Source organism: Hemibagrus wyckioides, linkage group LG18, assembly GCF_019097595.1.
Source record: "Hemibagrus wyckioides isolate EC202008001 linkage group LG18, SWU_Hwy_1.0, whole genome shotgun sequence".
NCBI lineage: Eukaryota > Metazoa > Chordata > Actinopteri > Siluriformes > Bagridae > Hemibagrus > Hemibagrus wyckioides.
The window spans coordinates 20,045,909-20,061,172 of NC_080727.1; the positions used below are offsets into that span (position 1 = coordinate 20,045,909).

The following is a 15,264-nucleotide window of genomic DNA, read 5'->3' on the forward strand; positions in this document are numbered from 1 at the left end:
AAGATTGTAGTAAGTAAACTTCACATCTGGGAGGCTCTTCTGCCACAATCACACAATCTCAGCTCAGGTTTGTTCCTCAGACACACCCGGAACTTGTAGATGATGGATTCACAAATCAGAGATGCCCATACAACTGTATTTATCTCACACACACACACACACACACACCACCAGACGCAGTATTATGAGCAATAAAACCCTCACGACATCCGATCTTCTAATGTCTGATGCACTTTGCAGGAAGGAAAAAATGCGCATGCACAATCATCAGCATTAATTATTAATTGAAACGTGTACAATGCTATCGTTTTGCAATACTCTGAGTTTTTTTTTCTTCTTGTTAAGTAAAAAAAACATGATAATAAAAGGGAATCACCGCTTATTCCACATCTCTCTCTCCTCTCCTCTCTATTCCAACCTCGCGCGCGCGCGCTACAGAAGCAGACTGTAGTTAAAGCTCAGCCTGTTGTCTCGCGCTAACGCTAATCAGCTCCGTGCGCTTACCTTTCCGTTTCTCCATGGTGTGTGTGTGCTCTTTACTCATTCAGCTCTACTGCACATTCCTTTAGCATCTCTCCGTCCGGGCGTTTCCTTTCACTATCTCTCTCCCTCACACACACACACACACAAACAGTCACTTACACACTCCGCTCTCTTTTTACACACACACGCGCGCGCGCAAGAGAGAGAGAGAGAGAGAGAGAGAGAGAGAGAGAGCGCAAGGTTGAAGCTTCGACTTGTCCGCGCTGAGATGTACGAACACGAGCAGCGCGCGCTTTATGAGGGAAAAGGCGAGTGGAGACTGACGCGGAGCTGCACGTTGCGCCTGCGTGCGTGCGCGCGCGCGTGCGTGCGTGTGTGTGTATATATATGTGTGTGTGTGTAGGTGGGCTGAGCTCATCGTGTGTGTCAGCCACGGGTCCTCACTAATACACATAAAATACCCTTTTTTCTTATAAAACAATTCTTATTGTTTATAAATCGGTTATTATCCCCAAAGCGCAAATACAAAATACAAATAAAGATCAAAGACATAAATAAAAATAACTCCATGTTTCTAAAGTGATAACTGGAAACAGACTAGCAAGCTGAACTGACCTTACTTCTGACACTAAAACAGTCCAGATTTTATAGAAAGTTGGTCACACATGGATGAGAGGTCACTAACTCTAAATAACTCTAACTCTCTGTATGATCCAGGGGGTCGCATCATTTATTTATTTATTTTTTCATTGTCTGTACCGCTTATCCGATCTATACTCGGGTCACGGAGAGCCTGTGCCTATCTCAGGAGTCATCAGGCATCAAGGCAGGATACACCCTGGACGGAGTGCCAACCCATCGCAGGGCACACACACACTCATTCACTCACGCAATCACACACTACGGGCGATTTAGAGACTCCAATCAGCCTAGAAGCATGTCTTTGGACTGTGGGAGGAAACTGGAGCACCCGGAGGAAACCCACCAAGCACGGGGAGAACATGCAAACTCCACACACACAGGGGGTCGCATCAAATATCGAATAATTGCCACATGAATCAAAATCGTATCAGAGGAGAATCTGTGTTAGGGTCAGATAACAAATGGTTGCTTTGTGAATGCAATGACTCTGTGACATCACCCAAAATATCCAGTGGTTGCCTTATGGATCAAATCTGAACCATCTTCTATCACAGAAGATTCAGTGACATCATCAAATGTCGGATATTGCCTTAAGGATGGAAATCATTCCCTAAGAGACTGTGATAGTGTCCAATATTGAAAACACTGCCTTATGAATCATATTGCATATCATATCATAATGGATTCAGTGACCATCATCAAACATGGAATTGTTGCCTTAAGGGCAGAAATAATATAACAGATTCAGTGACACTGTCAATTATTGACTGGTTGCCTTAAGCATTAAACTGTTGCCTTGTTAATCAAAATAATGCTCGTATCATATTTTAGAAGATTCAGTGAAGATTAAATCGTTTCCCTGTGAATCAAAATCATGCCATGTTATATCATATCGATTACGTATATTTAGATTATCATATAAAGTGTACAAAGCATGTTGAAAAGCATCGATTAGATGAGGGGTATAAACACATTTATACACCAATCAGGCATAACATTATGACCACTGACAGGTGAAGTGAATAAGACTGATGATCTCCTCATCATGGCCCCTGTTAGTGGGTGGGATATATTAAGCAGCAAGTGAACATTTTGTCCTCAAAGTTGATGTTAGAAGCAGGTAAAATGGACAAGCGTAAGGATTTGAGCGAGTTTGACGAAGGGCCAAATTGTGATGGCTAGACCACTGGATCAGAGCATCTCCAAAACTGCAGCTCTTGTGGGGTGTTCCCGGTCTGCAGTGGTCAGTATCTATCAAAAGTATCCTTTAAGTCCTGTAAGTATTCTTTAAGTCCTGTAAGTTGCAGATGGGACCCTTGGAGGCCTCACCTGGCAACTTACAGTACTTAAAGGAACTGCTGCAAACATCTTGGAGCCAGATACCACATCACACCTTCACGGCTCTAGTAGAGTCTGTGCCTTGACGGATCGAGGCTGTTTTAGCAGGGCAATAGGGGACCAACACAATATTAGGCAGGTGGTCATAATGTTATGCCTGATCAGTGTATTAGATGTACTTTGAAACACTGTAAGACACAGTGACGTCACCAAGAACAGGACGTCCCTCCAAAATATACATAATGACAAGCTTACCATGCAGGCTGCCAAAAGAGCTATAGAGCTGCAGGAATGTGTGTACTGAGGCACCTCTGTGTGCGACACAAATCTCTGCCGTCTCGGCTAAGGGCTATGGATGTATGTATATATGTATGGTGTACTGGTGCACCGATTAGGATGCTCTTAATAATGATGAATGTGATTTGAGAGCATAGTATTTTGTATGGATGGAAGCGGTTTGGAATGTAGACTCAGCGGGAAATAATCACTGATATGTAGCATCTATTTTACATACTATTTAGCACAGTAGTGTACCGTTTACGATGTACCTCCTGCGGTAGACTATTTTTTTCCAGACGCTCTGTTTAATTACAGTATCTGAATCTGTATCTATATCTGTATCGGTCATCAGCGTCACTCTCTCCGCTGAACGATAACACAGATTACATTGTTTTTGTCAGAAGTGGTGCAGCAGTCAATATTTTAGAAGTGACATGAAATCACTCATCATGTCTGGATGGTGCGTCCATTCGCCAAGCGAGTTAATACAGTCGGTGGACCCCGAAACAATAAATATTAATGCAATCTTTTGGCAATAAATCACTCAAGACTTAAATATTCTAAACAGGATGTCGATCTATTAAATGATCTACTATGGCGTAGTTGTAAATTACAAGTTCCGTGCCCCAAGCGAGGGTGGAATTAATCTTACTCTGAAAGAGAACATGCAGAATCTTCTGTTTTGCCCGTCCAGAGTACACTCTGATACACTCACCAGAGGACAATCATTCATTCTCATCTATCCTGGGAATACTGGCAGTGGGATGGAGAGTGCAACACGCCCCGAACGGAACGCCAGTCCATCACATGCGTATGTATTCACACACACACACACACACACACACACACACACTCACATGCACCCAGGGGTAATTCAGAGTCGCCTGTTCACCCACAGGTACGTTACTGCAAGGAAACTGGAGAACCTGGGTGGACACGAGGAGAAGATGAATCTTTTGGTCTAATATTAATCTAGAACTTTTTGTCTAATATTAATCTAGAACTTTTTGTCTAATATTAATCTAGTACTTTTTGTCTAATATTAATCTAGAACTTTTTGTCTAATATTAATCTAGAACTTTTTGTCTAATATTAATCTAGAACTTTTTTGTCTAATATGAATCTAGAACTTTTTGTCTAATATTAATCTAGAACTTTTTGGCTAATATTAATCTAGAACTTTTTTTGTCAAATTTTAATCTAGAACTTTTTGTATAATATTAATATAGAACTTTTTTGTCTAATTTTAATCTAGAACATTTTGTCTAATATTAATCTTAAACTTTTTTGTCTAATATTAATCTAGAACCTTTTGCATAATATTAATCTAGAACTTTTTGTCTAATAATAATCTTAAACTTTTTTTGTATGACATGAATCTAGAACTTTTTGTCTAATATTAATCTTAAACTTTTTTGTATAATATTAATCTAGAACTTTTTGTCTAATATTAATCTTAAACTTTTTTGTATAATATTAATCTAGAACTTTTTGTCTAATATTAATCTTAAACTTTTTTGTATCATATTAATCTAGAACTTTTTGTCTAATAATTATCTAGAAGTTTTTTTGTCTAATATTAATCTAGAACGTTTTGTGTAATATAAATTTAGACATTTTTGTCTAATAATTTTTTAGAAATTTTGTCCAATATTAATCTAGAACTTTTGGTTTAATATTAATCTAGACATTTTTGTCTAATAATTATCTAGAACTTTTTGTTCTGTATTTCTTACGTTCTGTAAAGCTGCTTTGAGACAATGTCCATTTATTAAAGCTCTATACAAATAAAATTGAAAATCGAAAAATAAACAACAAGCTCGGGTTTGAACCCGGGACTCTGAAGGTGTGAGACGGCTACACATCACATGCGATCCATTAAACATGCGCTACAGACTGCAAACCAAAGCACTTCCCATTCATTTTATCTATTTTCAGCCACGTGTTTATCATACGCAGACGTTTCTAATTATTTCTCTTGAAAAAATGAGCGAAAAAATAAAACCTAAACACAGCCAGTCAGACACAGCTATAAAAATGTCTGTCTTTACATCCGAGTTTCAGGACTAAACCCAGCTTTCAGTGTTATCTTTGCTTTTCTTGCTAATTGCTATTCAGTGTACTAAGTTCAGCAAATTCTGCCTTATGCACATAAACAAACAAACAAACAAACAAAGCATTAAACAGATTTTACTGAGTGACTGATGACGGCTTCAATTCATCTGTAATACCTGTCGAGTAATATTACCTAACACTGAATTAACCTTTTATTATTATTATCTACTATTGTGTCATCCTAAATTTGCTTATCTACACACACACACACACACACACACATCATACCAGGCTAGACCTTGCATTGACATAATAATGAATGCAGCTAATTAATGCTAATGGCTAACCATCCGGTAACCATTTGTCTCTTTTCGTTTTATTAAATAAAAGCTGTACTTTAAAAGGGGGAAAAAAACCTGTCTTCCACATGGAGTCCGGCTAAATGTTGCCGCAAAACAAAAGCTGTCAAAATCTTACTCGATTAAAAGTGGAAGTATCCAGAAAGAAATTAACTTAAGTGAAAGTTTAAAAAAATAAGTGGCTCATTTTAAAAGTACTCAAGAAGTAAAAGGAAAAAAATAGTGATGTTTTTAACGGATGAAATTGTTTTCATGTGAAAAAAGAACGGATTCATGATCTACAAAATAGGCCATTTTATCTGAAAACATCATTAATCTCTGGAAGTTCGATGCTCGTATACATGATTAACCTTATCCTTGCTAATGTATTAATTAGAGGCAAAAATATCCTGTAAATATCCAACAACTAGCTAGAACTACCTTGACAAAAAAAACCTATTTTGTCAGCTCCTGGACTTCTAGCGAGTCTAACCCTGCATTAACGAAGAACTCGGCTAATTCTGTTAAATGTAGTCAGTTAAAGTTGACAACTAAAGCACACTAGGGTGTGTAGCACCAGTTAATGAATCAGTGTAATTCTTGATACTTTTACATATAACCTCGATTAAATCTGAAATGTAAATCCAATCATTTTATTATTTTATCCTACTCAGGGTTTTGGAGAACCTGGAGTCTGTCCTAGTGCACAAGGTGGGGGACACCCTGGACAGTGTTCCAAACCCAATATACGGCAAAATCACAATCACACACATTTATTCATACACTACAGACTAATTAGAGATGACGATCAACCGACAAGGCATGACTTTGGAACGGGGGAGGAAACCGGAGAACCCTGAGGAAACCCCGACTCTCTGGGAGAACACTCTATAAATGCAGATAATCCGTTCCAGCCGCCCAAAAATATGACCTATATTCCCAATATGAAGCGTATGTAAACTGTATGGCTGCTTACAAAGAACTGACCCAAGCCAAGCATTCCATGCCAAGGGTCCTCACAGGAAGTCGTGCCACCAAGCTTGGGCTAAAAATAGAACAGACCGCCCACGCCACCAATCCGTCAACAAAAAAACACCCTAAAAATCATCTACCATCTATTGTGGATTGACTCTTTTTCACTCTCTGAAAAACAATTTGTAAACTCGCTTCGGCTGGTTTCGCAAACAAGTTTCGAAAGGCTCTTAGCCGGCTTTCGGTTCGGTTCAAATTTCTTCCAAAATTTCAATTCTTAAGGCGAAAATCCGTAAGGGAGGGCATTCCTATGCCGAGGCTCATCTGTATTAACTATTACAAAAGTTCTCTAAAGCACCTCTGTATTTGTCACCTCTGGATATTTCTATCCCCGTCAGGACATTTTTATCTCCAGCAAGACACCAAACCACGACCACAAACACACCTACTGTCCTATAATGCACTATAGATAATAGGCAGTAAATATTGTGTGTAAATTTATCAGTGACCAATATTGCAGTTTGTTGCATTGTTGTCAGATGGTGCAACTTTTCCGCGGCAGACTTGATGGCACACCTTCCCTTTCTATAAATCCTGGCTGGGGAAACAGAAGAAGTGCACTCATTAGGGCCTAATTCAGAGACAAACTGTCTCGCCTCAAACTGTCGCTTTCTTGGCCCGGGTATCTATTTGCTGCACGGTTGTGTCTTGGCTTGCCTGCTTCCAGGAGCCGTGGTATTGTGCTGTGAGATGCTACAAAGCAGGCTGCTCTTCCCACGCGCGGGCATCCGTCCTCATTACCCCAGCACGGCATGCCCGCTCCGTGCCAACGCTGACAAAGAGCCCCTCCACCCAGAGACTCTGACAAATGCGCAGAGAGCAACAATGGAGCAAGAGGATGGTTTGTGCGAGTGTGTATGTGCATATGTGTGTATGTGTGTGTGTGTGAGACACAGCGAGAAATAGAAAGGGCACAACTCAATGCTTTGTCGTTGCCATCAGCACAAAACCTCTCAAAAATCGCGTATGAAAATGAGCGTGTATTCGTATTATAGCTCGCAGGCCTTCTGTTCTCCACACAAACAGCGCGACAATAGGCTCCGGTCTCGTGGGAGTGAATGCTGAGATATATATCCACGTGTACTTTTGGAAGACGGCCCATACCATCAATCTTTTTTCAGCGAATAAAGAAGGGAAGAAGCGTTAAGGGGGATGCAACACGCTGGAAGGCAGGAATTCAGAGCTGGCTTTTGTCTTGCGCACAACAACTCTGTTCTGTGGTGTCCTACACACTTCAGGGCTAAATAATCACTTGAGAACACACACACACACAATTAAATGGAGGTGCAGCACTACAATATAATTCAGGAACTTAAAAGAAAAATGAAAAGCATGAATAAATAATAAAAAATATCTGTCTGAAATCAAATTTAAAAATTCGCTTCTATTAAATTCAATTCCATTTTATTTGTATACAGTATTTATTTATTTATTTATTTATTTATTTATTTTTTAACACAGCGGGACCATCCACAGCTATCTTCTTACTACATCTTGCCTTTAAACCAACCCTGAGCTCAGCTAACGCCTCCTGATTATCCAAGCGCTAAATTCATGCTTGTTTTTCAGTCTGGAAAACAGACTTTCTCACTACATCTGTGGAAAGAAGAATATTTGAACTTTTTGTTTGTTTGTTTCTTTGTTTGTTTTTTTGATACACCACAACACATATTTTAAGCCATAATGGAAGATGTGCTACCTGAAAATGTTTAGCCACAGAACCTAGCACCTAACGTTGCTCATTTTAGACAGGATTTCTTTTTTTTTTTTTAATTATTATTTTTATGAGACATTCTAACAGATTTTTGTCTATTTTTATTTATTGGTAGAAAAACCCCTGAGAATACTACAATGTGCCTGAGATACTGAAACTTGTGTTTCCCTGAGACAAAAGCGAGCTAATTTACTAGCAGCTAATTTAACTCGCTAGCTAGCTATTAGAGCAAGCAAGCTAGCTAGCTATTACCGCAATTTTAGGGCACAGATAGAGAAGAAATCTTGTTCTTCTGCACTTTTAGTGGTTTATTGAGGATTAAACATATTGGATAGCAATTTTTTTTTACACTGTTCTGACATTTTAATAGCTTTAAAATAGCACCATGTCCCACACATGTACCACATTCCCATCTCACGCGCTCTCTCTCTCTCACACACACACACACACACACATACAAACTACCATATTCTATACATCTTTATCCTACACACAACACATGCACACACACACACACACACACCCACACCAGTATCAGTCCTTTACACACATACAAACTACCATGTTCTATACATCTTTATCCTACACACAACACATGCACACACACACACACCAGTATCAGTCCTTTACACACATACAAACTACCATGTTCTATACATCTTTATCCTACACACAACACATGCACACACACACACACACCAGTATCAGTCCTTTACACACATACAAACTACCATATTCTATGCATCTTTATCCTACACACAACACATGCACACACACACACACACACCAGTATCAGTCCTTTACACACATACAAACTACCATGTTCTATACATCTTTATCCTACACACAACACATGCACACACACACACACACACCAGTATCAGTCCTTTACACACATACAAACTACCATATTCTATGCATCTTTATCCCCCCCACACACCAGTATCAACAGTTTATACATATACAAGCTACCTAACACTAAATAGCTCTATCCTATACACACAAACTACAGCTCTATCCTACACACACACACACACCAGTATCAATCCTTTACACATATACAAACCACCATATTCTACATATCTTTATCCTACACACACACACTATATGCCACCTTGAATGGTCTCTGATGAAAGACCTCGCTGAATAGTTTCTACACTGCACTGTAATCCTCCACACTATAATACACACCAACTCACATGACCTTCACTCAGGTACAGTAAGATAAATGTGCTGAAAGCGCACACACACACACACACACACACACACCCCTTGACTAACCACATGGAAATAGCCACTATATAAGTTTCAAATGGCATCATCTATTGTGGATTGATGAGTTCCTGGACAAGCTTATCTATCACTGGAATCCATTCTCTACGCCGGTGTGTGTTCTATCTTCTCTGCTAATGACAAGCAAAGGCCTCAGGTGCTACACTAGCATATCTCCATAATGAGGCAGCTCACCTATTTGGCTTCATATCTCGCCTGAACAGACCAAACCCTAAATCGCTTAACAGGCATTAATTCATGAAAGGAACAAAAAAAAAGCGTGCTTTGTTTGCAGCGCGGTGAACCTGAGCGCCAATTGAGCAGGAGTCTGACCTTTGCGCTTTAGCGTGTCGAACGCGAACTCGAGTTCGAGCACGTCCGAGTCAGTCGGAGACAGAAAATCAGGAAGATTTCCAGCAAGGCAAAAATAAACTGAAATGTAGCTCTTTATTAGTGTACAAACTGTTTAATATATACAAGAAATAACACGCAACGTGAGTCATGCTGTTATAGGAAACTAATCCAGGGTAGGATAATAGAACGACCCAAAGCAGAGGCATGTTCTTCCCCTTAAGAGTTATTCCTCTTATAGCACAGCAAATTTGCCATCATTGTAATATTTCATTTATAACCATTTATAGTTTATAAAGAGAACAAATCAGATCAAATGGCAACTGCATTTGGGGGAAAATTATTTATGAAACTGTAAAAATTTACACACAAAAAGATTTGATTCTCCTTTTGTTAGGATTCTTTCTATTATATTTATACTTTGTGAGATTTATTAGATTTACAATGTAAGTGATTTTTGTTGTTACATAAATTGTTACGGGGCAGTGGTGGCTCTGGGTTGTTGATCGGAGGATCGGGGTTCAAGCCGCAGCACCACCAAGCTCCACTGTTGGGCAATTGAGCAAGGCCCTTAACCCTCTCTGCTCCAGGGGTGCTGTATCATAGGTGCCCCTGCGCTCTGACCCCAACTTCCTCAGCTGGGATATGTGAAGAAAAGAATTCCTCTGTTTTCCCAATTCACACAGTTGACTAAAAAAAAACGCCGTCTCAGTGTGGACGGAAGGTCAAAACGGATAGGAGAATATCCATTTTAAACAAAAACTTATCACTGTGGAAATGACCTAAATAAACATCTCCTAATAAAAAGTTTGACCACATGAATGCGCAATTGTTATTCACATTCTTCAGGTTTAAAAAAAATATATATATATATATATATTTAGCCTTAGATTGTGTGGAGTATCTGCCATGTGAGTCCCAATAAATGATTTGTTACTATAGCAACGATAACATATTAGAAAGCACACATTAATATAAACATAACATTTATGTTAAAGCCAGAACCACTGTCAGTGTCACGCTGTCCGAGAAAAAGAATCCACACCTTCCGATGTGAGAATTTAACAGCACTGTGGTGTAAATAAGACATAAAGCTTACTGATATGAAAAAAAACAAAACAAAAAAAAACAAAACAAAGTAAAGACTGCTATGAAAAATCTCCTCACCTAAATACATCTATCAGACATAACGTTAAAACCCACGTAGGTCTTCCTGTGCTGCCGAAACAGCTCGAGGCATGGACTTCACAAGACCTCTGAAGGTGTGCTGTGGTATCTGGCACTAAGACTTCATCAGCAGATCCTTTAACTCCTGTAAGCTGAGAAATGGGGATCAGATTTGTTGGCACAGATCTGACTTGTTTGTCCAGCACATCCCACAGACGACGATCGGAATGAGATTTGGTGAATTTAGAGGCTAAGTCAAGACCTTAAACTCTATGTTCCTTAAACCATTACTGAATCATTTCTGCTGTGTAGATGTAGTTGGTCTTCAACAATGTTTAGGTAGATCATCGGGTACATGTCAAAGCCACTTCCTCATGTTTTCCACTGGCTTGTCTTCATCCCATAGTGCATCCTGGTGCCATTTCTTCCTCAGGTACGTGATGCACATGCACCCTGCCTTCCACATGATGTAAAAGAAACCATGATTCATCAGATCAGGCCACCTTCTTCCATTGTTCCATGGTCCAGAGCTGATGCTCAGTGTAGATGCTTCCACTGGTGGTGTATACGGGTCAGCATGGGCTTCGCAAACCTATATGACACTGTTTACACCGTGACCTTTCTATCATAGCCAAAACAATCTTTTTTGTCTTTTTATGAGATCGGACCACACTCGGACAGGCTTCAACGAACCCTGGGCAGCCATGACCCTGTCACTGGTTTATATACAGTATATCAGCACCTTCTAGCTAATCAGCACCAAGTGTACTTAAAGGTTGAAGCATACTCTGAGGGTTGCGAACAAATTACAGCAAACATTAAAGACTAGCAAAAATAGCAAGGCCATTACACACACACACACACACACACAAAAACACTTATAATGATAACGTTTTGACATACTGCCCGGCCCTGCATGAAGCTATTCTTGCCTTGCTAGCCTCTTCCTGATTGTAAGAGAACACCGCAAGAATTTCCACACACTACATGTCATTCCAGCGCTGCCCTGCTAACAGGACCCGGGGCTATATTTACACCTGTACAGGACGTATATATATATCTGTAGCAAAGTGGCTAGTGGAGACTACAGAAATGCCTGATAAATCATCAGCTAACACTTTTCCAGTTTTCTAGTGCAGGGCGGAAGATTGCTCCAATTAGCCTCTGATAGAACGCTACAGAAAAATCAAGTCATTGAGGTTTTTTAATGATGCAGTCAGGAAACATGGATTTCTCACGGATGCAATCAACATCAACGAAGCCACGGTGTTGAGGTTTTACTGGTCCGGTGTTGCGTCCAGACCAGTTTAGAGGAGAGTCAATTGTAGCATGTAATTAGGCGTGGGAGTCATTGATGAATATTAAAATCGCTCATGTTAGTAATATGAAAAGTTACATAACATGCCGCTGTTTATCCGGATCCTGACTGTAAACTGAGCTCCATTTTATTCGAAGTAAGTTTGCACAGTTATTGCACATTTATATGCTAAGATTAAGCTAAACATTTTATAACATATGATATAAACACGGGCAGCACGGTGGCTTAGTGGTTAGCGCTGTTGCTCCATCAGATCCCCGTGACCCCGTGAATTAGGAATAAAGCGGGTGTAGAAAATAGATGGATGATATAAACAAATTTGAGCTTTTAGATCATTTGGCTTGTTTCTTTGCTTTCTTTCTACATTTATTTTGCTTTGATAGTCATGTTGTTCATTTGCTTTCTTTGTTATTTTGCTCATTTTCATTGCACTTAAGATGTCTTCTATGGTTTTTTTCCTTTTCTCTTTTTCTTGGCTTTACTCTGTACTTTGCATTCTTTTTTAACTTGCTTTTTTTTTGGTTACTTTGCTTAGTTTGGGACTTTGGGACTTTTGTGCATTTGCTTTCTGTTTTGTTAGTTTGCTTTTGTTGCTTCATTAATTCACTTAGTTACTTTCTTCATTTGCATTGTTTGTTATTTTGTTAAATTCAAATCAAATTCAAATTTTATTCGTCACATACACAACCATACACTGTACCACCATCCACTTTTTCGACTGTTGGTGAGATAAAGATAGAAACCTAAATACTTCTAGTAGAAAGAGAAAATGGAATATATATATATTTTCTTTGTTTATTTGTTTGTTCATTTGTTTGTTGCTTTGTTACTTTTTTTGTTACTTGGTTTTCTCTATTAATTTTCTTCATTACTTTTGTTTGTTGCTTTGTTTGTTCACTTTAATACTTTTGTTTCTTACTTTGTTTTCTCTGTTAATTTTCTTTGTTACTTTTGTTTGTTGTTTTGTTTGTTACATTGTTAACTTTGTTTGTTGCTTTGTTACTTTGTTTTCTCTGTTAATTTTCTTAGTTACTTCGTTGTTTTGTTTGTTACTTTGTTTTCTCTGCAGATTTCCATTGTTATTTTGTTTGTTGTTTTGTTTGTTACATTGTTAATTTTGTTTGTTGCTTTGTTACTTTGTTTTCTCTGGTAATTTTCTTTGTTACTTTGTTTGTTGCTTTGTTTTCTCTTTTAATTTTCTTTATTACTTTGTTGTTTTGTTTGTTACTTTGTTACTTTTGTTTGTTGCTTTGTTTTCTCTTTTAATTTTCTTTATTACTTTGTTGTTTTGTTTGTTACTTTGTTACTTTTGTTTGTTGCTTTGTTTTCTCTGTTAATTTTCTTTGTTGCTTTGTTTGTTTGCTGTAACACTTTTGTTTGTTGCCTTGTTTGTTACTTTGTCTTCTCTGCTTTGTTGATTATTTTGTTACTTACTCTATTTTGATTAATTTTCTTTGTTTGTTATTTTTTTGTTATTTGGTATTCTCCATTTTTTTTTGTTGTTGCTCTGTTGGTTACATTTTTTCTTTGTTAATTTGGTTTGTTCATTTGATAATATGCTTTGTTTGTTACTTTTGTTAGTAACTTTGCTACTTGTCTTTGCTACATTATTCAGTTTCCTTTCTTGCTACTTCAATAATTTGCTTTTAGTCGTTACCTTTGTTTTTTTAACTGTTTGTTACTTGCTTTCTCACTTTGTTCATTTGCATATTCCTTACCAAGCACCTGCCTGTCAAAAAGTCAGAGATCTGTTGTAAGCTTGAATTAGATGACATTGCATAGAACAGTCAGAGATCAATTTTTTTTTTTTTTTTGCTGTATTGCATACTGCATATCATTCAGTGCTGATGAATAATCCATGGGTCTGAATTCTACAAGCATATTAACTTCAGGCTTTGGATATAACACAGTCAGGGATATTCCATAAATTTCTAAGTTATGTGAAAATTCAATACAGTAAACATATCTGGCCCAGGAGTAGTATTAAGTCAGCAGTGCTGGTCAGACAGCGCAGTATCTTTTATGCCAAACAGCAAGTGTGTTGTCTGGGGATTAGCGAGGATATCGATGTTTGGTCCAGAACATCTATATATATATTCAAGTAGCCCTGGCATATCTACTGCTTTGGCTTACTCTGGCCAGTCTGGGCCGATCTTGGACTGTCTTTTTTTTCTGGACAGAGACAGGCTGAGATAGCTGAGATTCGGTACAGAGTTAAAATGATTCCTGGCCCATACACCTGCCAACAAAAAGCTAGCTGCTAGCTGAAATGTATTATTAAAGCTATTATGTGGCCCTAATCTGGCAAATCAGTCTGCACCATTCTTAGGCTGTCATTTTATGTAGTATCTGCACTGAGAGATGGCTGAGATATGGTACCCGAGTTGAAATGGGTTCTGGCCCAGAGACAGGCCAAAAATAAGGATGAATGCTGGCTGAAATTCTGCAGTATCGTGACAATCATTCTGGCAAAGTGGTCTGGATGGTTGTTGGACCAGCAGTCTTTGTGGTATCTGGGTTGAATATAAACGTGGGCCAGGACTAGGCCAGTGTAGGGTGCAAGGACTTTAACCCTGAACTCTTGAAGTCCTCATTTACGCATGGTTGAATACACAATCTAGATGATAATGCACTAAATTAAGTTTGTTGTGGTTAATAGGGACAGGAAATACTTTGTTCTGTTGATGAAATATATTTCATTTCCATTATTATTCAAACTAGCCAATCACAGTGGAATTTAATGAGACATTCAGCAGTTTTGCATCACTGACTCTGCCAGTCATACTGACGAATAAATAATAATTAAAAAAATGAGTAATAATAATGAGAATAACCAGAGTAGTGCTTGCCCCCCAATGCCACTGCTTAGCCCAATGTTCCACAATATTATAGAAATTATTTTAGAATTGAACCACCCTATACCAGAACAGTAGCTTGAGCTCTGTCAAGATGAATCCAATACAAAAATCGACAAATAAAAAAAAACCCTGCAGTTGCATTTTTAACTCTGTCTGCGTAGCGGCGCTTCGTAGCTGCACGTAAGCAGTTAATCAGTAATTATGGATGCGTCATCGTTTAAAATTCCGCATGCCTGCATACAGGCTTTAATGAGAAGATCTTCAAAACGATGAAGGATGAGTTAAGCTGTTTCTCCTTTTTTGCCGTCCTCCATCAATCTTTGTGCCTCCACATGGAGTGTGCGCTCGCTTTCTCTCTTTCCCTCACTGCACTGTTCTCAGCCCAGGACTTGTGTGTCCCTCTTAATCACCTTTCTC

At 38.6% G+C, this 15,264-nt stretch overlaps 1 protein-coding gene across 6 annotated transcripts in view; it reads right to left on the minus strand.

The window, feature by feature from the left end:
- The window catches only part of tenm2b (teneurin transmembrane protein 2b), a 312,231-nt gene that overhangs the window by 128,543 nt on the left and 168,424 nt on the right, over window positions 1–15,264 (minus strand). Inside the window, exon 1 of one of the 6 annotated variants that reach the window (XM_058415433.1) lies at window positions 505–750. The exons of the other annotated variants lie outside the window; for them this stretch is intronic. Within the exon in view, the coding sequence (XP_058271416.1) occupies window positions 505–544 (40 nt within the window). The 5' untranslated portion in view covers window positions 545–750. Of the gene's footprint in view, window positions 1–504; window positions 751–15,264 lie in introns of those variants that run through there. 6 annotated transcript variants of the gene reach the window in all.